General features: G+C 41.4%; 1 protein-coding gene across 1 annotated transcript in view; it reads right to left on the bottom strand.

The window, feature by feature from the left end:
• The window catches only part of aff2 (AF4/FMR2 family, member 2), a 153,489-nt gene extending 128,574 nt beyond the window's left edge, over positions 1-24,915 (bottom strand). Inside the window, exon 1 of the mRNA XM_068714237.1 lies at positions 24,718-24,915. Within this exon, the coding sequence (XP_068570338.1) occupies positions 24,718-24,770 (53 nt within the window). The 5' untranslated portion in view covers positions 24,771-24,915. The remainder of the gene's footprint in view (positions 1-24,717) is intronic.
• Positions 24,916-25,510: the final 595 nt, after the last annotated feature.

Genomic DNA, 25,510 nt, shown 5'->3' with positions numbered 1-25,510 from the left:
GAAGGGTTAACAGCTGCTCGGTGTCTGTACCACAGAGATTCTACCTCGAGCCATTTGGTCTTGGCTGTAATCGCTGCACACTATTCTGCCGCGTTACATGCATGCCAACTATGTGAAATAGCAGTCTCTCATTGAGGGAAATTGCAATAGCAGCGTCCCCACCACACACACACACATTGCACGCCAGCAGTGTGTGTGTGTGTGTGTGTCTGTGTGTGTGTGTTTGTCACAGTCTGACTAACCACGTACCATCTGACCTTATTGTCACTGGACCTACCGTAACTCTGAATCCATATCTGTGTGTCCGTTAATGTTAGTTTTACTTACTTAATTAGTGCATCTTTCATGAGCCAGAACCAATACATGACTGTGTGTCATATTCCAGTATCTGAATACACATATTTTGTTAAAATGAAGCAAAATCAATATTTTGTATCTATTGTTTGAATGGTAAATCAATATTGCAATATTCATGTGTACTAATGTCATCGCGGTAAGTCCAAATCAATAAAGCTGCGCTTATTAACAGTAGCTGCAGAATCAATATATCTTGGCATCACATTAACTAGAGTTAGCAGATATGTGTTCAGCTCAAGCTATTTTTTTTAATTTAATTCAGCAATCATTTTGGAGTCGTGTTTTTAGCTCAGTTTTGGTCCCCTCCGACTCCTGAGGGAATATCTGGCTCTTTAGCTGCTAAATATTCACAAGCTAGTTGCTAACTTTGCCGTTTGGTGGCAGGTATACAGTCGGATTATCTGAGATATTTTTGAGACAATAAAAAAAAGAGAAGCAGTTGATAGAAGCAGGGAACATAAAATTGTAGACCGCAGAACCAAAACAAAGAGCTGAAAGACGTCCCAATGGATCATTACACACAGTAAATTGATTCATTGTTAATTAATAATACTAATAATTACAGCAGCTTTACAGCTTGATTGGCATTATATTTTTTGCTGTCATCCTTATTTCTGTGGTGTTTTTGTCTCACTTTGACTAATTGCCATATCTGGGCTTAGAACATATTGGGTTAGATAAAAGAGTATCACATGGCATATTTACATTTAATATCAATAGGGCATGCACTTTAAATACACAGTAGTGAGTACCTCAAATGCAGCCTAGGTCGAAATATTACTCAACAGCAGAATACAAAGACGCTGTTTCATTGTTATCGAAGGTCTTTGTGTCCAATTCAGCCAGTTTTCAGGTGGGCAGACTCAAATGGAAGAGTGAGTACGTGTGACAGTATCGGGAAAAGGAAGAGATGCTGTTACAAAGTGGCAGAACCGCTGTCATTTCGATCAGACGGATCGAAAGAAGTGACCTTTTCCGTGAACTTTTAGCTTTTATGTCCACAACAACACTTCGTAGTCCGTACAGAGAGAGTGCAGAGCATTTTTAAACACATACACCTCGACGAAGCACCCGGGCATTGACCAGCAAGCTGCTGAAAAGCTGATAGCGACAGCTGTCAGAGATCTCTTGTGAGCACTTTAATCGCTCAACTGCGGGTGAATGGAAATTGCCGGTCATTTATCTTATGTCTGAGAAGAGCAATCTGGCCCGATGGCAATAACTTCAGCCGGTAAGACCTTCTTCGAGAGGCTACAACACAAAGCCAGTGGCTCTGTGAACCCACTTCAGCGTGCTTACAGGTAAGATGTGATACAGGTATCACCCTGCTTATTCACACAAAGCTGGGCCGGGGTGGCATTTGTTGACTCCTCAAGAGCCCTCAAATTGCGGTGCAAAGGCCATCTCGTGAGCCACGAGCTGCTTAGCCCAAGCCCTCATTCGGAATTCCGCCTTTACTAATAGCAGGTCAAATTCAATGGACCCTCTACACACAGTATCACTATCAGATCTATCTCTGCGGAAAAGCCCCGAGGGTTCTGTATTATCACCAGCGCTGTTTACTTTGCATACAGATGACTGCAGGAGTGAAGACCCTTATACGTTCCATCTGAAACAGTCTGATGACCGTAATCCAGGGCGCATTTAAGAGGCTCCCGAGTGCCGCCGGTGCTTTTGCATCGTGGCGGAAAAAGCAATCACCTCAATCTGAGAGCATTCAAAACAACAGGAACGGTTATAGACTTCCCCGTGTAACCCGACACCTCTTCCCATCAAATTTGACAGTGGAAAGCCAGGCCATTGAGCAGGTGGATGAGTGTAAGTACTTGAGCACTATAACCGGCCACGGGCTTCACTTTTAAGAGCAATGACGAGCCGATCCTCTCAGGGTGCCTAAAGAGGCTCTTCTTGAGGAGCTGCAGCTGTCTACGTTTGCAACGGTCGGTGCCACAGGCCTTTTACATTTTGTACTGAATTAGTGTTGACGTTGTACATCAGTGCCTGCTTTAGATCTCTGTCTGAGCCCCAAACAAGACTGTTAGTGGAAAAAAATCATCATCACCCAAGATCTGCCTAATCTCTGACGAGGCAACGGGACAAGATATCGGTATCGGTAGCGTTCTGGTTTCCCGTCTGAAGTAGTATCGACCGATCAAGTTCAGGCAGGCTTTGGTTGAATGCAGGTCAACAGTCTGAAGCCGAAATGAAATATGGGAACCCACCGGCTATCGTCTGACAATGATATAGCTTTTTATTGGTTTAGAATTAGCTTGTTAACTGGCTACTGTACCGGTTGTACACGTCGTCTCTCAACTTCAACTCTCATCTCGCATCTCAAGTTGCTGATCGGAGTGTGAACAGTGAGCAGCACACGGAAGCACAAGGAAGCTTTGGCCCGGATATCCGCTGGCTACACCGGACCCCCACAAATATAGCCCCTTACCCTCGACCGATAGCCGATGCCCAATCACAGCAATTTACAAAAAATTATTGAAACGAACGAATACCTGCAGACTCAATACTTCAGCCCGAGTATAAACTGCTGCCAATGGGGCATAGATTCAGCTCTGTGGATTTTACAATTAATGCTGAGAAGAGACTTTAAAACATTTGAGAGATGATCACTTTGTCAGATTAAAGTCTTCCTGTGATTTCGTCAGTCAACATGGCAGACCTTCAAGTTGGACCACGACCGATCAAAGCTTTCTTTCATTTACGAGTTGTGTGAGGTGAATTGGTGATATCTGGTGTTGTGACAAAGCCCCACTACAATAGCTTTCATCAGTTACAATTACGACTAAAAATAAGAGCAGTGCAAATACAGTTGCAATATGTGTATGCAGCAAAGTGTGGGAAAAATCACTAAAATGATCTAAATCTATTGTGCAATAAGCTCCTTCTGAGTTTAGACTTTTTCCACACAATCCAGGTGTAGCAGACAAGTGCCTCAGTAACCTCAGTATGACGCTCAAAATGTTATTTATTAACCCAAAGAAAAAAGACTCTGAGTAAACAGTCATTTCTGAAGAGAATAATCAAAAAATAATGAGCTTTGAAGATGTGAATTAACTGTGAATAGGAGCTGAGGTGGAAACACGCCGCCTCAGATATGCGCTTCACCTCATCAAACACTTTAAATGACGAGTCTCGGAGCAGTAAACATCCATCTTCCTTTGTCTGTCTCGCGGAGCTGTACCTGGGGGCTCCGGGGAAAGGGCCTGACAGGACAGCCGCTGTTTTCTAGGTCACTTCTCCCTGCATGGCAGACCATCAAGGCCACCCACGTACCTGGTCGCTACACCAGGGATACAATGTTTTGAGAAGCCTCCGTTCTTCGGCAGATTCAGACGGACAAGGACTTTGTGTTCTGTCAGTGTGAAAACGTCAGACGGGACCTGGAATCTGTTTTTCAGTTGTTATCCCTTCGCAGGCACAGGCTGGCTCATGGTGATGTGGCGCTACACGCTGACACAGCCGGCTCCAGAAGAGGAAGAAAAAACACACACCCACTAGTGTGGAGTCAGACTGAAAGATCAGTTTGCTGATCTTAGTTAGTTAGTCCATTCCATTCATACTAACTATTAAGGCAGGGTCTTAATTTAAATTTTTGGAAATATGTTTGCTTTCTTGCCGAGAGTCAGATGAGAAGATTGATACCACTCATGTCTGTACACTAAATGTGAAGCTAGAACCCAGACACTGTTAGCTTAGCATAAAGTGAATTCATTAACACATAAGGCCAGAACTTGTCACTTTTGCACAAATTAAACAAAGTAAATATAATGTGTTAACTGACCTTAAAGGGGTGCTTATAGGTGGATTCTGTTAGCTTTGAACAGAGCCAAGCTAGCTGTTTCCCCTTTATCTTAATGCCAAGCTAAGCTAACGGTCTCCTGGCTCTAGCTTCATATTAAGTGTACAAACAGAGTGGCATCTTCTCATCTTTGTTAACTGATGCAATCATCTTATTGTTTTAAAATAACAAATACACAAAAAAATAATGGATAAATACTGTATCCATTATTATTGACATGATCCTAGATTTCAGTTCGCTTTGTCAAGTCAATTTTCTTTATACAGTCAAAAATATCAACTATGGAGCACCAATGACACAAAATGTACATTGTCTGTGTAGAGCTGAGATCCTAAGTAAAAGCATACGAGTCTCAGTATTTTTAGGGGGGGCTAATAACTTTGGAAAAAGGTGATAAAGAAAAAAATCTCCCAAAAGTAATTGCGGCTGGATTCTCGGCACAGCGCTGTGCAACATTATGGAGATCTCCTTTTAGTCTCTAGAAATAGAAAGAAATATAACAGTATCTCTGACTAAAATAACTAAAGCATGATATGATAAAATGAATGAGGAAAATATTACAAATCCACATGAAGCCAAACAACTCCAGTCTGAAGGATTTGCTCTGATAACATGGTGATTATACTGAGAAAACAAGAGCGACGGAAGAAGAAAACCTGAACGAAAAAGAATAAGACGCAGGAATGAAAAGAATAAAAGCAAGAGGGTGGAGGAGAAAGGACTGCATTAACATTCACATTAACAGTGCATAGAGAGATGGTGGGTAATATGTTTATATGAAAACTTGTGGGAGGTGGTATGAACATTAGGCTTTTTATGTGTTGTTATTTGCAGTAGCATTAACAATTTGACCCGGTTTCTTTCTTTCTGTCTCTTGAGGTTCAAGCCCCACAGGGTCTGAGACTCGATTGTTTTTGCTCAGGTTTTCTTATCCTTATTATTCTCCTCCTGCTCTTACACACCGTCCCCCCGGGAGCTCGGAGATTTGTGTACAACCACATATCTAATGATGTGCAAACACTTCAAAACAAATGTCGCTCCTATTTGCCTAATGGTGGCGCTAAAAATAACACTCGGAGCCCAGAATCTCCACCACTGTATGTGTGAATGTGAACTACTTAAAGGGCCAGTGTGCGACCAACTGAAGCTTTTTTTGTGTGCCAAGAAGAACTACGGTGGCCAACGTGAAGACACAAAAACATGAATGTTTTGGACTACTGTAGGAACATGGAGGTGTAACATAGTGGAATCCGTGAAGAGGACCCACCCTGTATGTGGATATAAACGCCCCATTTTAGCTAAGGAAAACATAACTATTGTTATTTCCAGGTAAATGTACACTATAGAAAACATACTTATTAATACTGCTTCCATTTTTTGCCAGTAAATTCAATTAAATCCTACATAGGCCCTTTAAAAACTTGTATACCGTTTCTACATTTTTATGGTATTAGTAATAAAGATAGTAATGATGGTAATAGTTTATTATTATAGTTATAATCTCTCAAAACCGTAAAGATTCCAACACTGCTTAAACTGTTGACGGCTGAAAGGCAGGCTGGGTACAGGAAGCTCTCCGTGGAGGTTCCTGTGAGCTTTTGCACCCGAATGACGCGTTTACTCTTAACATTGCCGTGGGATACAACCATGTCATGGCAGGTGTGTTGCTCAGGACCCAAGGAGAAAAAAAAGCTGCAAGAAGCACGACCGGGGGCCAAGCAACAGGCCCATTCTGAACAGGCAGGTTTTTGAACAGACACTATACTGCACTAGTTATCTTACGGATAGAAACATGTAAAGGCATAACAAAATAAATCTGTATGTCTTCTCCAGTCGTCTATTGAATAACACACTACAAGCTATGTGAGAGGGGAATAATATTGAGAACATGAAAGAGATGATTTGAAAGGCAAACTAAGAAACACCAGTGAGGAGATGTGGGCTTTTGAACAACAGTAAACACAAACAGTAGGACCAGCTGAGTGCACAAATGTGTGTGTGTGTGTGTGTGTGTGTGTCCATGGAGTGTGTGCTTCAGAATGAAGCAATCGAATCTCCAGCCTTCAATGTATGTACTAGTATTGACACAGACCCGTCTCAGTCTCTCGTATGTGTGTGTGTGTGTGTGTGTGTGTGTGTGTGTGTGTGAGCGTGTGTGAGCGTGTGAATACTGGAACTGGGAATACGGAATTGTCCGCACGCTACCCAAAACACATCAAGGCCCGATTCCCCAGAGCTGGAAGACGTCCCGAGACCGCTTTGGGGAAAAAAAAAATGCCGCTGATGAATCACGCTTCAGCTGACTTCATCCGTCATCATTTGTGCGTGCAAGCCAAACTTAATGAAAGTAAAACGCAGCAGACCATCAGATACACAAAACAACACCTCAGGATCAATACGCATTTAGACAGCCTGTGCGTGGTCACAGATGCGCATACACAGACATAATGCAAATGCACACACACACACACAAGGTTGAACACGAGCCAGACTCACACACATACACATTTAGCGTATTGATTGAGCTCCCTCTTAGCCATTTGCTCCACTGGCTGTACGGGCAGAGTGAGGGCTTACAGCTTGCAGTCTGGCCTCACCAAACCACCGCCATCTATCTACAGGTTAATGAGGCTCATCTAAGGTTTTCTTTGCTTCTTTTTTTCTACTGTGCTTAGCGGCAGCAGTGTCGTCAGCATTACTCACATTTATAAAGAAAATGCCCTTTTATCTGGGATAGAAGAGTGCATAAAAATAAATAATGTAGGAGAGAGAGTACCGTCAACTTTGTTACTGTGGAAATAGTTGTTTACTGAAATGGATCATTCAGAATTTAAGTTTAAGTTGTGCCCATAAACTACTTGGTGCTAGTGAAATATGATTTTGGAACAATGCAGGGCGGCCAGGAGGTTTCCCGTTGTGACATCAATTTTCTTTTTTTTTGAATCTGCGATAATCTAGGATTTAAGTGAAATCATTTTTGTAAAAGGATGTTTACAACAATGTTTCCTTTTTTTCCCTGTATTTTTGTGGCGTTATCACAAATTGTATCCCTTCCCTTCAGCTCTTTATATGCTGAACAGGTGTTCAGAGAAAAGGCACTAAGAAAAACACATTGATGTGGGTGTATTGCTGCAGGTACAACTGAGAAGATATCCCATCCAGGGAGTCCAGTTTGAGGCTCATCAGACGGTGAAACATTTTAATACAATGAGACAGAATTATATTGCCTAACGCTGTACAGTTACTACAGTAACAATCATTTTATATTCGGTCCTAATGATGGTGAGTTTAGCAGTAGAAATACACCACACCAATGTTACAAATGTTCAACCAGGAATGAGATTTTATTGGTCAACGGAGGGCCTTGATAGATTAAGTCACACTTAATTCAACTTTCTTGCAACACCACTCTGGATTTTTAAGTAAATTGAACTGGCCTGCCTGCACTCTTTGACAATTTATCAAAATGTAATCGAAATGGTAATATGGCTTGCTGTAGTTTTCAAACAGTATTTGTTCAAGGCAAAATGTATCAAAATACTATTTGAAATTTAATATAGTTGAGCTGCAAAGACATCCTGGCCTTCACATATTCTGCAGACTTAAGAAAACATCTTTTTTTTTGGTAGAGAGCCTCGCAAAAATCACACCATAATCCTTTGAATATGTTTTTCAATGAAAATGAGTATATTGATGCATTGAAAATCATGTAACAATTGCATGATCTTGCTAGATCATTAAATCATTAAAATGGTTCAGCCCTACCTGGCACAGTACAAAAGAGTTACACTGTAAAGTGGCAGTTGTTTCACACAGCTGAACTTCTATTGTTCACAAATGTTCAAACTCTGCCTGTGATCATGACAAATTCAAACATATTTGATATACAGATTCAATTACAATTAATATTCTTGTTCATGATTGGATGTGGGGAGTTTGGGGGAGGCGCATACATTTGTTGCATTTAGCAAATTATTAATGCAAGTAAAAAAGGTGTAAAACAATTCTTCTACAACAATTTTTCCCCCATTGTAAGCTGTTTCCTAACGCCAAATGTACAAAAATAAATTTGATTTTCTTTCCTTTTCAAGGGTAGATACAGGACCTTAAGAGCAAATTCCACAGAGGAAAAGATGTTATAGGTCAACATTTAAAGTGAATACTAATGGCTATCACACTGAAGCCCCATGAACCCATGCAGCATGGGAGCCTGCCAAGGCCCACTTCAAATCCTGCCCCTCCAGCCCGACCCTAACCCACTTCCGCTTCCACTCCCTACCCGGGTGGTGGGTCTGCAATTTTAAGTGCCGTTTTGTGTTCGTCATGGAACACGCTCTGTAAAAACGGCCCTGGGCGACTACCTGTATATACATTTACTCCAAAGCTACTCAAACAAAGATAGACATTTAACATTGTCATACAGACGCTAACAACTTAAAGGTTACACTGTTTTTTTTTACGATTAAATATATTCTTGTCTAGTCCAGAAAATGGTAGATGTCATCATTTGATTAAGTGTTGTATATTTATAACAACAATTTGAGTTAAAAACGGTAAAAAAGAAAAAGAAAAAAAAGACAAGATATTTTTCTCCATAGGGTCAGGTCGCCGCTTACGAAAAGATGCGAAACTTGCTGCTGCATTCATACAGTACGCCTTAAAGACTACAGCCACTAGGCCGGTCCACACACACACACAAATACAGAAACGTACAGAGACACACTGACGAAGCAAGAGAACCTAAGAGAGACGAAGCTACACAAGCTCACACATTGAAAGAGAAAATAGATCGCTGTGTCCTTTCAGACAAATTGTCTGTATATAATAGAGCCTCAGAAGTGAGGAAGAGGAGCTGTCCTGAAATTCATCTCTTCAACAAAAAAAAAGAAAGAAAATAGAGAAAAGATGTGGAAGAAGTCAGAATGAAAGAAGAGGGGAACGAAAAAGACACCTCGACAGAGCAACAGAGACACGGGAGCCTCAGACAGAGAGAGGGGGCATGTTAATTAGGGAATGGGTTGATAACAAATGTATTAGCGCGCCTCTGAAGGAAGGCAGAGGGGAGGAAGAGGGGTGAGTGAGATAGGAAGAGGTTAACAGAAAGAGGAAGGAGAGGGGAGACGCTGAAGTAGAAGGCAGAGGGAGACACGGGCTAATTATGAAAGTCATTGATAAAGAGGTAATAAATGTCCTGGAGGGGAGCGGGGGTGACAGAGACAGAGGAGCAGTGGAGGAGAAAATGAGGACTGGGATCCTTTTGATAATAAACTTTCAGCATGGAGCGAAAAGTTATTACCACTCTTATTAACTTTGGTGAATAATACTTAAGTAGTGATGTCGCAAGGTCTGATATGGTTTTCCTCCTGCTGGGAAATGAGCAGTGGAAACCGCTTTTGAAATGGGAAGATCACATTTTAGCTAACGAAGAAGCTAGTTAGCGATACATCAACAATACTACATACAGTTCAGTGTAATATTTAACTTTGCATGAGCTGAAATTGCTGAAATGAATAGTCTGGCAGTCAGTTCAAAACGTAACATAACATATGGTTAAGTTAACCAGCCAGCTAGACTAGCAAAGCATTGTTAAAAGCTAGTTTCCTTTTTTCCCCATTTTGTTTTCCCAAAAAAAAAAAAATGTAATTGTTGAATGCAAATTGTAGCTATAGCCTAGCTTTTGAATGTCACAATTTGAAAACTTTATCTGGACTTGTATAAAAAAGGCTCAAGTTTAATGAACATCCTTTGAAGTTTCAAAAAGAGGATGGCCATTGTTTAGCAACATATTTTTAGATATTCTTTTGAATAAATTACTGTCAACTGCTTTATTGACTTATTCATGGAAAGTCCACAACACTTTCTTTAAAGAATTGTACACTGGCGCAGAAAATGAGGTGTAAGATGCCGACGATCTAGTTTCTATAATCACAATTTGAATATGCAATATAGAAAATCTGTTGAAAATTCTAGCGCAATCGATCATACTCATATTCTCAGTTTTTCCATACAAAGCATCATGAGACATTTTAAAATGTACTGATACTTAGATAAGATTAAAAAATCTTTTTTGAAAGTGGACTTACTGTGGGACGTTAATCAAATATTATGCTTTATTCATTTTAGACATTTCCTTTAAGAAAGTTAAATCTAAATATTAATATTTCTGTTCATTCCCAAGTCTCAGACCATTTAACTCCAAATCCCTTTGGCGCTTCCCTTCTCTGAATAGCCCAAGGGACCCGCAGACACACACACAAGCACACGCTAAGCTGCTCTTTGGGGAGCTGGGTCCTCTCCTTCAGGGGAAATAAGAACCACTGCAATGTCTTCATTTCACGTCCTGCTCTGTTGAATGCAGCAAACGTGAAGAAACAAAAAGGAATTATCATTATGCCGTGAGTGATAATACATAACCATATCATCCTACACTACATAATGATACAATGTTACATACTGCAGGTGTTACAGCATCTCACAAATTTTAGGGTTTCATGTGGGGTTTCTCTTCCTCCATCTTTGGCAGTTACCATGGATCCCCTGTCAGTCAAACAGCTTCTGCACTGCACTTTACAGACATCACCTGTCGATCAAAAGGCGCATGTGTGTCTTTTTCTTCAGTTTCTCCGTTGGTGGAGTTTGAGATTCTGCAGGTGGCGCTATCTTCTTTGTCTGTCCCGCCGTGCCGCTCATGCCCATCAACCCATATCTTCTCTTAAAGACAAACTTAAGGAGGAGACACACCACTTCCTCAGCTCCACATGGGGGTTTTCCCTGAAAAGACTTGCCTGCAGTAAATATAATAAAGCTGGGATAAACTGGCAGCCAGTTAAAAATGTGTCATAGAAATCAGTGAAAGTTGTTTGTACATAAGTGCTGCAGGTAATTGCCGGAAATTGTGAATTCCCCAATTAAAACGAGTAATTTAATGTCCCCGCAGCAGCGCGTCGAAGCGGCTGACTTTGCAGTGTAATGTCCTACCTGTGCTCAAAAATTAAACCATCAAAACGCTACGGTGAAACATCTCTTCATGCCACGAAGGACATAGCGGCCCCATGCAAAAAAAGAAAAAATGCAGGTGTTGTGCTTTGATAAGAGCATCATTAGGCGGTGTGTTAGCAAATGTCTTCAGGGTTCTCGTGTTAACACTGTAGACCAATTACAGTCAAACCCGGACTCTCTCTGCCTCCCTCTCTCTCTGCTTTTACTCTCCGTGCTTCTCCGGGTCTCGCCGCCTCTTTCTACCCGGTGTAAATAATGTAATTTGTCACAGACGGGCCTCCGTGTAGGAGATGACCTTTCCAAACCTCACAGTAAATTGGCCCCGGCTAGAAAAAGCTACGTCATTAGCCCTCTCCGTCTCTGTCTCGCTCGCACGTCCCCCAACGTCTCCCTAGCTCTCCCCAGCTCTCAAATTCAGTTTTATTATTCCTGTTTAATTTGAAATTCCGTGCTTAATCTACTGTCTTGTGAGGCTAACTAGTTCTCGAGTCTTTCTTTCTATCTCTCAAATGTGTCGCAGTCACACACACAAACCGAATCATAAAGCCATGCCCTTTAATTTAAAGGGAGGGTTTTGATCGTCTGATGTGACCAAAATGTTTTCATTGAAACACTTTACTGCTTAGAGAGCCCTGTTAAGTGTCTCTTTTTACTTTGTATCACACTGTTACAAATGTGTTTGTATTGTTTTTGTGTCAGATTGTTGACTGTGTATCTAGATGCTCCCTCTGAGAGGGAGAATTACACACCCTTAGCTAAGATAATGCTACTGTTATGGCTACAAAGCTAATCTTTAATACTGTTATAACTACACTACTGAGTGTAGTTATTAGCTTTAAGTGAAATTAAGTTTTCTAATGTAATGGTCCGGTTCTCAGTTAAACACACAGTTAAAAAGCAGCACATATTGCTGCTCCTGTTCTATGCTAGCTAACCAGCTAGCTAGAAATATTGTTAGCCGTTTCCTGCTGACAGAAACCAGTCAGCATCAGCTTCATGTGGGCTTCATCTTTCTCTTATGCACAAACAAAACAATAATTTATAAAAATCACGAGGCAAAAAGGAAACTTAACCTAAACAAAGAGATGAAAATAATTGTTGGTATTCAAGCATTTTAAATTTCATCTTTACTATGCTGATAAAGATGAAATTTGATTTTGTCAATCCTGAGAAAAGCAATCCACTTGCTTCTGCCGAAGCCTACTCAGTCTCTACTATTGCTGCTGTAAATAGTTCTTAGCGTCACGACCCGCCGCAAACTTGTTTCAAGTTGATCAATTTGGTCCGATAACATTTGGAAAGTCTAGAAGAGCTGAACAATTGAATTATTTTATCCCCATTTCGAGTTAGCATACTGCTAACCAGAAAATCTCTAGTGTGGATGCTCAAAAGTAGCTTCAGCAGCCCTATTTTGATAATAAATAATTGTATATCATAAACCATAATGAACCTTATGGTTTCTTTATGGTTCTGTCCTAAGGAGAATACTTTTTTAACTGTAAACCATACCAGTGATTTTGGTATTTCATCCCATGTCACTATGTAAATGTACAATAATGTACATTTATATGTGATTACTCTTGAATAGATGTAGAAGTGTTGTGCAACGTCAACACAATATTTCAGTTACTTTCATATATGTTTTCATATGTATTGTTTCCTATATAATCAATGCAAATGGGGGGGAAAGGTAAACCTGTAAAAAAAACCTGTTTATTTAGCATTGTTATGATCATTTTTATTATTTGAATTATATATAGTGATAATTATCGACATTCAATTGAGAAAAAACATTGTGATAATATTTTTGCCAATGTCGTCCATGCATACCCTAACCCTCAATGTTTTAATTACCAGGAACAAGTATTTTGTGGGGCACTATTCCTTTTAGTTTGATAGGTGGTAATCCCAACATGTAGGTAGAGCGTTAACTCTGCCCAGGTTGCTAAAAACTACAAAATTCCCAGACACAAACATGCAGGGCATGACTTCAGTGCCCTCGGTGGTAGCTACGCCTGCGGTGCCTACCTTGTGCAAACTGTGTGTAAATTAGCCGTGATTTTTCACAGGTCCGAGTGTGCCGCGCTGCCAACAGGCCGGCTAGATGAAACATGGGGCGTACCATAAGCACCTATTTGTAAATACTATTATTCCAGACTGCAGGTTTACAAAAGTGAACCTGTGCAGGACTCAGGCAGAAAAAAAAAATCACATGTTGGACACCTGCTGAAACGTTCCAAGTACGGACGGCTACAACATCCCTCTGACAGACAGCTAGACTGGCGTCCAATATGTTCGTGTAAAGCAAGAATTAAGTTGGCTTACTGCCACCTTAAAATACTCACAGTAGATATACAGTCAATATCAACCGGCAACTATGGCAGAGACGAGCAAACTACTAGAGCACTCGGTTCAATGCAGGGTGTGTGTGTGTGTGTGTGTTAAAGAAAGAAAGAGTGTGTGTGTGTGTGTGTTTGTGCGCATGCATTATCATTCCTCAGCACCATGCTCCTCTTGGCAGATGGCTCTGCCAACCTCGGGGGCCTGGGGTGTGTGTGTGTGTGTGTGTGTGTGTGTGTGTGTGTGTGTGTGTGTGTGTGTATGTGTGTTGTCTTGGTATCTTGGGGGCATGAGGGCAGAAGCTACCTGGTGCTGACTGCCAAGACTCTCGCTCTCTCTTTCTCTAAATCCTCCCAACACAGACACACACACACACACACACACACACACACACTCCTGCAGATATGCCTAACCCAGTCACGACTTTTTAATATGCATGTGACAGAATTTGTTTTTTTTAATTAGGTGCAGCGTTTAAGACTGTTTTTTGAAAGACGCCGTCGTGAAGACAATGCGAGTGATTATTATTTGGATTATGCAGCTTATTATTTTGACAAGAGCGGCAGAAGGAAACTCGTACCTCCGTGTTATCACAGAGAATCACATCAGACCATCATGACACAGTTCTGCTAGAGGGCAAGCACTGCACTTCATTAACTAATTAAACTAATTACTAAATTCAAATTCCATAACAACACTACTTAAAGCAAATACTTGATTAACTAATTGAAGTAATTATTTATTGGTTTTAACAACAAATTAGAGAATGTAATTTCAAGCAGACTCTTCAGTAAATAGTTTGACCCATCCATAATTCAATTCTCTCAGCAAATACATTTATATTATCGGAGGCAAGCAGTTTACAAATTGAATCAATTCATTACTAAATAAACAAAACAAAAAAAATACACATTCCATATTACAGTGCGGTTCATATTGCGATGAGCAATGATTTTCAGCTGTGCTGATGCATATCTGATGGATATTACAATTTCTGGTAATTTTCATCTTTCAAAAACTCTAAAAACCGCTCACCCTCCACTTATCGCTCCACTGTGTATTCCCTGATAAAAAAACAACACTGCAAGTTATCTTTTGAGCAATAACTACACAGATAATTGTGGGTATTAAAAGGTGGGGAACTCTGCCGATATTAGAACAGCAGCTACAACAGTGATCTGATCCCATGGGGAACATCCGGTACAGTTATGTATGCTATTCTGCTTTATAGTCTAATTAGTAGTTACAAGGCTTTTAGTCACATCTATTGACAGGGCTGTTGTGTTTTTTTTTTACACACCATTAACTGGAAGTAATATCCCAACACAGTGCAACAATCTCCACTTCTGCTTGTTCGGTAAGCCGGTAGCTTCAGTGTGAAATGTTTCAAACGGCTTCTGATGCGGGGAACACTCACTTCTGACTCTACCAGTCTGTTTCAATAAAGATATTGCAGCTCAGAGAGACGTACTGCCTTGGTATGAGTACTTCAGCTGCAACGACTGACTTTTTATTGCACCTCTTTGAGCCACTGAGTGCCTGTTGGGTCTTATCTGATGTTCGTCATGGTGATTTGCTGTGTGCGTATGTTTTTTTAGTTTTTTTCAATTATATTTTCATCATGTGTGTTGATTTAAGTTCATTTAAATTGTCTAAGATATTACACACAAGCAAAATGAACTCTTTTTATGGATGATAAAAAATGAAGGAAGTGTGATGGTGTAGCTAGTGATTTGACATTTTTAGTAATTACCTAAAGAGCTGATTTATTTCAGGATTGAATTTAAATTCTTAACCACGTCAATCAATAATTGGCTTCTGGGGATAATGCTGTTCTAGTTAATAGCCATATTGCATGTTGCCCTATGGCCTTTTGCTAATTATCCATGGTATGCAGGAGGAAGTAGAATGATGATGTGCAATTACGTGAACATCAGTAATAATGAAGGTCTTCCTGAAACTTTGAAAGACTACAAACATTGTAACATTATCCATGTTGTGTTGATTCCTAAAGGAGCAAATGGGTTGTGTGACCCAATCAAGTTATTGTAGATAACGCTGGTTTCCAGCGGTGAGGTTACATTAATCTGGAGCAGATAAATCACACCTGTGTCTAGGGCTGGGTATCTTTAAAAAAATTACAATACCAGTACAAATACCAGTACCCTTACAGTGATACCGATACCAATAGAGTATTTCGTTATATCCATGGTGGCGGGACAGCGTTTGTCGTGGAAGCATAATGTCCACACTCCGGTTCCCCTACAGGTTACAACTGTTAGCTCTGTTTGAGCTGTTAGCTTCCGGCACCGTTAGCTTCCGGCACCGTTAGCTGCTGGCACCGTTAGCTTCTAGCCGCCGGTTCAGACTGTTCTACGTTTAGAGCTGTGTGCAGGCAGGTAATCTCGGCTGTATGGGTTTCAGCTGCTGCGGTAATGGTGCCAATCACACGTCACATTCAACTGAAGAACGCTTGCTGTGACTGCGAAGAAAACCGTCGTCACTATTTTTCTAGATCTCGGCACAAAAATAATCGACTGCAGGGATCTTTGGACTGGAGAATTTTGGATACTTCTTGGTACTGGATTATCGCCACCCTGCCCTACCCGCTGCCCTTGGCCAGTGGTTATTACATTTCATAATTTCTCCAGCAAAGGGCACGTAACGTTCCACAAGGTGAAGCGGAGGCTCTGGGAACATGGCATTGAACAGAACATATGCGTTACTGTGTCCTGCTGAGGTGCAAATTATTGCTGATGAAGCCTCCAAGACCTTCGACACCCCTGGAGAAACTGCAGAATTCAAATCCACCGTGGACTAGACAGATGGCAGACTGCTGTTTCTGGACAGTTGCAACACTCAATGGGTCTCACATAATGTATTGCTTGATGTAGTTTGGATCAGGAATTATTGTGTGATCAAACCCTAGGAAGAGGTATGATGGTGTAATTGTGTTGGTGTCAGACAGACTAACTTGGGATGCTATTCAATATTACTTATACAAGGAAATGATGCATCTGTTAAAGACATGTTAAAGAAAATCTAAGTACTTTGTTCACTTTGTCTATGATTATGATAACCCAGGTTAATATCCAAAAGTCGTTTTAAAGATGGGTCAATTTCTAGTGTTTAGTGAGTTGAATCAGTTCAGGATCTTGACACATTTTCCAACATGAAGATATTACTAATACTTTCACTCCCCTTCCTACTCGTTTATTTTCCACTGCAACAAAAGAATGATGCTTCTGACTTAATAGAGACCTTCTTTGCAGGATCAGATCAAAACATCCATTACTTTTGATGAAGCTATAAAAAATAAAAGAAACATCCAGAAGAGCAAAGCCCCTGGATCAGATGAGCGGAGTAATGACTTTGATGAAGAGATTCTTTGTATAATCACTGATTTCTTCTCATCTTTTAAGGAGCGCCAATATTTCCTTTTCCCCGTTTTTCCAGAGTCAAAAAAATATGTTCTCATTCAGGCCAACGGCTTCCATGTTAAAGTGAACGTGGGGGGGGGCTCTACTTACATATCTCGAATGGGCAGAATATCACTGATGAAGATAAATGTTCTGCTGAGGACTTTATGTCCCATCCAGATGGTTGACATTTTGTTTTCTTATAAAACACTTAAAGAAGTGAACAGATGGCTTCGCTCTATGTGTGGAGCAAGTGCAAACCTTGAAATGTCTCCACTCCGACTCTCAGCCATATATGAGGGTCTAGATTTAAACACAATGATAAAGTTTTAACTGATGACCTCTGTTTTATAATAGTTCAGCCTCAACCAATTTGTGTACCTTAATTATCAGAAATAACTCAAAAAGCGTGGAAGATAACAGTATTTGTGGGATGTGATAATGTAAATGGATTGTCTGCTGAACAATTAGCTCAAAGGCTCATCTCTTTAATTAAGACTTCTTAAGATTCTTGAAATTGAGGCATTTTATCTCCTGCGTTACTTTACTGACTGACAGACTGACAGACTGACAGTTGTTCTACTTCTAGGTTTTCGATGAATACCCGTTGCTCGGGGTCAGCAAAAAGTAAATGTTTACGCCATGTGGAAGATATCCGTTAGGATGCACTAGTGCTGGGCGGTATGACCAAAGATTTGTATCACGGTATTTTTTAAGATTCTGGCAGTTTCACAGTATATCACGGTATTTTTTTCTCCCTTGACTGTGTTTTTATTTAGCTATATAGTGGTTACTCTACTGTCAGGAGTACTTAGAATATAAAAACATTTTAATGTCATCATGTATAAAGGCTTTGATTACTAGAGGGTTTTCTTTGCCCCACACAACGTTACAATATATGAAGGAATCAGAATGCATGAAACAGTTGCAGAATGTAAACATTTTTTGTTGTGCAAACTGCAACGTAGTAAAAACAGAACTTAAAGTTTTACAATTTTAAGATAGTTGTATAAACACTATAAACTGACCTACACTGTTGTAGAAAGGTGGGCGACTGTATATGTAGCTCCGCTTCCAGCTTGCGTTTGTGTTTTAATCATTGCTCTGAACTCGTCTTTCTTGACTGTCTGTATCGGGACCAAAGCTTCCAAACAGCAGACTCAGCTCCTCTCTTGGGCACACATTGTATTGATGCATCTCTGGTCTCTCTTTGTTCATCCTGCATCCTCTTTTCTGTTCTTTAATGTAACGTTACTGCAGCGACGGAGCCTCTCCCAGCTGTTAACAGACTAGCTAACGGGCTAGCTAGCGAGCTGTACCCAGCATGCTGTTCGGCGGTGTACTTTTATAAATGTACAATTATTCGTGTTACAAATTGTTTGTGTCACAAACTGTTGTGTGCCGTGGTGTTGCCCTGTTAAAGAGAGTTAGTTGTGGGTTATTAATTGTTGTGTTATGAAGTTATAACCATAACTTAGGGGTTCCTCGCAATACAAAACTAGCGTTAGCTCCGACCGTAGCGCTATTCGCACAAACAGTATATTTTGCTGCCTGTTGAAGAGTTACAGCAGTTGTTTCGGCTATGCACCGGTATGACGGCGTATGAAAAATGAAAACCGGTAATACCACCCAGCACTAGGATGCACAGACTGTATGTAATTGTAGCAGAGCATTCTTCACATCACCTATTGAGACCTTCTTTTTTTTTATCCTAATATGTCACAGATGTGGTACTTGAAGTCATTGTTTACAACCTTTTGTCATGTCGCAGTGATACTGGACCTAAATCCTAAAAGAAACTGAGAAAACATTGAGTTCATTTAGAGATTCTGTCTCATTATTAGTTCTTAGTTAAAATGCATTTCAGCTGGAAAGACACATTTGTATAACATTACATCCTTTTGCAAGAAGAATTCAGTCTGCAGTCGTCCGCACAATTACTCTTTGGCCCAGCGAGAATAAATACTTCTGGAATACATCAAATCCACATGAAACTGGCAACTTTTTAAATGTCTGGAAACACTTTCCTAAAACTGCGCTAATCAATATGTTTTATATTAACAATGTCTTAAATGACCCTGTGAAATGTGAAAAATGTCAACTGTGGTGATAAGTAACTTTTTCATATAGGTGTGCCTGCACATAATTTGGGTGCAACCTAATTTCTACAGATGTTGCCATCCCTCTTTTTCCGTCCCGATACCGATACTTGAACTTGCGTAGCAGATGGAGGGTTTATGATCAGATACCAGTGCGTTTAAAACAAATGAATATACTAGTATCATATCGGCTGATACACAAGTTCAAGTATTGGAATCTGTATCGGTTCAGGAAAAAATGGTATGGCAACATCTCTAGAAATTTCACCGAAATGATGTACTGCTCCCCCGACCCCCTTCAGCCCCACAAAAAAGAGAAGAAAAAAAGGAACGCACACTTAAATAAGTTCACTCTGGACCGTCTTTACAGCTGGATATCTTCTTATTAGCGCTGAAAAGATTTGCCAAGTAATTGATTAATCAATCTAGAAAATAACCTCCAACATTTTGAATAATCAATTTAGCATTTAAGTAATCTATCGCCCATATATATGGAAAAAAAATCCATCTAAAAGATACTTTGGTTGTGTATTGTAGGTCGGACAAAGCAAGATGTCATTGAGAGCTCTGGGAAACTTTTCTGACATTTTTCACTCTTAGCATTTTACTGTTTAATTGAAAAAAACAAAAAGGCAGATTAATCAACAATGAAAATAATTGTTATTTGCAAATCTACTCCCAATTACTCATGGTTTGTCTGGTTGGATCTTTTTCATTCTGCCTCAGCCTTTTTGAAATGTGAAATTTGTTAACTTGTTTTTCGTTGAGACTGTGTGTTCTCTTATAACCTTTGTGATGCCTCTTTTCATAAAAAAAAGCTGACATTTTTTGTCAGCTGGCAAGATTTGTTTCTGTGGTGAACATTTTAATTAATTTTGTTGTTGTTGACATATTTTGTGTTTTGTTCATGTGGAATTAGAAGTTTTTCAAAAAGCACAATAAGCTAAATTGAAAACTGACGCACCGCTCTCTTTCTCACAATAAACCAGCTTCAGAACCACGGACAGCGACTGCTTCCTCCCAGAGTGACTCCAGCTGATCTCACTGGTTTCACACCTGCTGACTCAGCTCCCATTGTACAGCCTCGAGGGAATAATTGTCCCCACCAGTAGGGCACTAAAAAGGATTTCCTCCCGATAGAAAGCATCCTTCGGGTGTTATCTGCTGCTGGTTCTGGAGCGCCTGAGTGTGAATTCTTGGCAGCTTTGTGACGAGACACAGCTTCCTCTCGCCGGCCTCTGGGCTGCCAACGATGTGAAGCATCATCGAACGGAGACGGTTTGGCAAGCCGAGGCCCGATGGCGGAGCGGGGACGGACATTTTCACCGTGACGACTGACTTCTGTGCGTGTTGAGCTCACACGTGTGACTGAACTGATGGATCGACGGGCACATCGAATAACTAAGTGTGAGACTGAACATAGACTGTAAATTGACTCTGTCACCACTCCTGCTCGCAGACCCCCGTCTTCTCTACTCGGGAGAAGTAGAAGGTTTTTTTTTTTGTGGTCTGGAAACAGAATTATGGCTGCAACTGCAAAATGTTGAATCCAATTTTTTACATTTGAAAGCAGCATGAAAAAAAAGAAAAACCAAACAATTTAATAATCAAATGAGATCCAGTCATAATAATGATAATATTTATAACGATACACAAAGTGCCTTCCCACAGATGTGAACTTTTAAGCTCCAAAACACGCAGCTGGAATCTTCTAACTCTACGCCGACGATATGTGTAATCAATTCCCTAATTAACTACTTAAACGGTTCAACCAATCACCATCAGTGTCAATTAACAGTCAAAGCGGTCCCCCCCCAGATTCCGCCGCCATGATTAGCTGGCTACATGATGGGCAATTACAGCGAGGGGGACGCCACGTTCAACGCGAGCCCTGTCACGATCATGCCGAGCTTTCAGATCTCCGGGCGAGAGAATGAAACAAGGAGAGTGAGATGGGAGGAGGAGGAGGAGGAGGGAGAAAGAGCAACAAAGAGGAGTGGAGATGAAAGGGTATTTCTTCAGGAGGAGGAGGAGACCCACGGTGTTGGATTCGTTCAGATTTAACAAAGACGTGGGGAGCTTCAAGATTGTTTTCTCTCTCTCGTTTTTTTTATTCCCCTTAAAAAAAGGAAAATCCACTGTCAAACAGGAGCCGCACATCAATGGCAGTGACAGACTTTTAACTCCCAATCTGACTGATTTTCATGGGTCCTATTGAAGGTGTGCGTCGGCTTTTATGCCGGTAAGATCCATTGTAAAAATCGGAGGAAAAAAAAAGTAGGTCCATTTGAAAATAACTCTCTCTCTCTCTCTCTCTCTCTCTCTCTCTGTCTCTCTCTCTCTCGCTCCCTTGTTCTGGTTTTCATCCCACAGTCGAGGTGTTCTCCTCCTTATGATCTCGGACGGTTGAGTCTGTTTTAACATTTATTAGACGTTGGCTCCATCAAAGCCGCTTTTCCAGAGCTGCTGGTAAAAGACACCGGTTAGGAGCAGTCAACATCATGCTCCATTCCCAACCAAATGTGTTTCAAAATGTACAGGTTTTCTTTGGCCCGCACCATGGAGGAAAAGTTGAATTTATTGTTTTATTAGTATAAAAGTTAAAGCTAGTTAAAGGGTTCAGTATGCCTGAAATGAACTGATCCGTACGAGTCGACCACGTTTAAAAGGCCAACAGTGCACAGTGCTGATTATGAGTCGAGGGCAGAAATCCACCAAGGGTTAGAAAAGAGAGAGCCTCGTAGTTCTCTTTGCAAGAAAAAAACGAAAGCCCTGCTTAAACCCCTGCCAACTTTTCCACCTTTTTATACGCGGCCAGAACATTTTTCTGTTAATCATCTTGTGACCCCTTGGAGGACCACTGTCCTAATAAACAACCATGGCATGAACATTACATTACAGTCATTTAAAAGAGACTTTTATCCAAAGCTACTTACAATTCAGATTCTATCATACCGTAGGTGGAGCTACGGGAGCAATTTTGGGGTTAAGTGTCTTGCTCAAGGACACATTGACATGCAACTGGTGGAGCCGGGGATCGAACTGCTGATCCTCTGATTGAAGGACGGCCCTGCTCTCCACTTATCCACCGTCACCCTGGAACAGTATGTGCAAAGTCTTATCAATCTGAAGTAGTTTGTAGTTTATAAGTATGTATATCGCCTAATCCTACATTAAGAAAGGTTGCTTTAAGCTTTTGAGCAAACGACCATTTCCCGGGCGAGGACAGTCTGAAGTGGACTTGCCTCTAGCATCTTCATCTACAGGAAATACTGAATACGAGCATGAGTCCAGACCCCCTCTAGTTCTCATTCTCTCCTTCGTCTACAGGTGAAGCTCTGAATCAGCCTCACCTCTCCACTGATCAACCCGTCAGCTTATTGGTTTCTTTTTAAAAATCAGCTGTTCCTGGCACATTCCTCTGTTGATTTTTTTATTTTAGCAGTGGCGTGATGGAGCGGCGGCAACACGGTGGCGGTGGATTACATGTGTCGACACCCCCCCACCCGAGCTTGCTGTGGAGCCCTGAGCAGCTCCACTCTAGCAGCGGGGGGTTAAGTACCGCGCTCGAGGGGGGGGGCTGAGGGACAGCAGCGTGTGTCACATTTGTCCCCGCTGGAGCACGGGATTCAAAAACAGCAACGCGGTTGCCAAGTCACCGCTCTCCCACTACAATACCCGGGGGAAGGGGAGAGGCTGGAGGTTACACACTGTTCCTCTCACTGGTCCTCCTTACTATTATAACGCCCCCAAAATACAGTATTCATCCAGCACGGCGCGTCTAATAACGTTCTTAATATCAAGAGACTTCACGTCACCTCTTATGCTCAGAACATAGCCAGCAGAATATTTATCCAGCATGTAGAAATATTAATGAAACATGCTCTCACATTGTTTTTAATGCTAAATTGCTGGTTCTTTTTCCTCGTTTTTATATTCATCCAGTAAGAAATTCCCTGACGTCCACTAATTTCAGGGTTGGCTGTATAAATGGGCAAATAGAATTGTAAATGGCTTTGGATAAAAGCTCTCTGTAGAACTGCAGCCTGAACTGGGAGCCGGCCAGTACAACCAGGGTCCGGCCTGACAAGCTGGTTCTACATGTTACTTTTTCATAATGTCGGATTTCTCCACCGATCCACGTTGCAATGATTTCCAAATCACGCAGAGGAACACAATCATCTCCCACTTGTCCCAGCTTGGTGCCCCCCCCCCTCCAACCCAGTTTTAAAAGCCTCAAACAACACTTCTCCCCATGCGAGTCTTTGTTCTAGAGTTCTCTGCTGCATGTACAATTCCTTCACCGAGGACTCTAGATGTAAGGCGTTACTGTACGCCATGGATCGGGGCTGCAGCGCTACAGATTACAGTGAGGTGAATTTAGATTTTTCTTGTTTTTGACTTGTTCTTAGCAGAGCATGTTACATGTGTAAAACCTGTCAGTGCTCTCTGGTGGACAAACTACATAAAGGGGAGACTCTGGCCCAGGCCATTTATCAGCTCGAAAACAAATGAATAAATGATGATTATTTAAGTGGATAATAAACATCACAAGTCCAAGGTGAAATCTTCAGATGCTCTTTGTTTTTTTGTCCAGCTGAAACCCAAAGATATTCAATTCAACTTATTAGAGAGGCTGGAACCAGAGGTGAGGTGATTTTCCATTTTAAAAAAAAAAGGAAAATTAATAAGCCTAGATTGTCAGAAATAAAGTTTGGGCAATTCATTTCGGCAATCAACCAATCAATGTACCAAACCAATGGTGTTCAGCTCGACCAGGAAGTATCTCCATATCTCTACTAACTCTACATCAGCCTGCAGGTCACTACAGACCTCTGCAGCACAACACTCATCTCACACTTAATAGAAACAATAACTGTGGGCCACGTTCAAGACAAGAAGACATTTTTAGCATGTATAAATGGAATTGCTTAATTGCTTGACAAGACGCACAAACAAACACGCATGCAACATTCACGTTCCACTGACATCCCAGAACCCCCCCAAAAAAATAACAAAATAACAAAAACAAACACACCCACCACCAACACCTGTGCTGCAGGTGGAGGCTAAACTCACCTGAACTCCGTTAACCCGACACATTTTCTCAGTGGCACTCGTTATTTTTTTTAAAGGACCAGAACGTAATAAAGTCAGACAAACTGTCCACAAACTTACGGTGTTACCTAACGTTCACTCACATCGCCTGACGTCTCTCTGCCGACATGACCGCTGCTCACCGTGTCACCGCTCAGTCACGCTGACCCGGTGCGGGCTCGCATCAAAATCAAACATTCCTCAATAATCACTATGAGACGGTTAAAAAAACAAATAAAAGCCGGCGCGTGCTTGCATGCATGTGTGTGTGTGTACATGTGTGTGTGTGTGTGTGTGTGTGTGTGTGTGTGTGTGTGTGTGTGTGTGTGTGCGCGTGTGTGTGTTAGTGCAGTCTACGCGTGAGCCTCCCGTTTCAACGGCAGCTTTACGGTGACAAAGAAAGACGGTTTGCACGATTTCTCCGGGACTCACTTTGGCTGCCTCTACATCTCCCACAAAAAAAGAAAATGCAATTTAACCCTTCATTTCACCACAAAAGCGGGGATGCCATGTCCGTTCATCCCTCTTTTAGAAAAAACCTTCCACACGCACAATAATAATAATACTAATAAAGGAATAACACAGGACTTACCATGGCTGTTCGAGCTCCCAGTCTCTGAAAAAGTCGAATTCGAAGAGATCCATTGCCGCTTCGGGCTGGTGGTTAAAATCCAAAGCTGGTGCTACGTGGTTCTACATGGGCTACTGGTGCTGACTGACTGACTGTGTGTGTGTGTGTGTGTCAGAGAGGAGGGAGAGAGTAGACACAAGCGGCTGCCGCTGCCAGGAAGCTGCTACGTGGTCGAGGCGAGCTGACAGTCAGGCAGGCAGAGGTGGAGGGAGGGAGGGAAGGGGGAGAGAGAGAGAGAGAGAGAGAGAGAGAGAGAGGGGGAGAGGGAGAGGGAGAGAGAGAGAGAGCACACGCGCTGGAGAGGGCTGAAGAAGACATAGATATATTCACTGCAAACATTTTTACTTCCTAACAACTAGAGCTATTTATACTGCACGGAGCTTACAAAAATTATTTAAAAAAAAGAAACCTTGTTGTTATCCCCCATAAATGTGACACTTCATTGGCAACAGCTGAGGAAGGATTTAAATGCTACAGATAACATGTAATTAAAGGTATCTTCATCCTGCCGGAAGCCACATGTTACAGTCAGTGAAATAGCCTACACACACCTCTGACTTGTCATTTCACCATTAGTGATCACCTCTGATGAATTATATGTTGTTAGAACTTTCGCAATCCATAAAAGGTGATGTAATGTTTTTGTTTTTTTATGCACCTTTTCAGATTCTACACAAGAATCGCTGAGCTCCGGGGATTCTTCGTTCAGTCACAGGGTGGTGTAGGGCACCATCCAGGGCCGTGACCAGGATTT

This window comes from Cebidichthys violaceus, unplaced genomic scaffold (assembly GCF_023349555.1).
Source record: "Cebidichthys violaceus isolate CVI_PGR_0920_01 unplaced genomic scaffold, fCebVio1.0.p SCAF_2, whole genome shotgun sequence".
Taxonomy (NCBI): domain Eukaryota; kingdom Metazoa; phylum Chordata; class Actinopteri; order Perciformes; family Stichaeidae; genus Cebidichthys; species Cebidichthys violaceus.
Note: the sequence above shows the minus strand (reverse complement) of the source record. Positions and strands in the feature narration are given on the sequence as shown.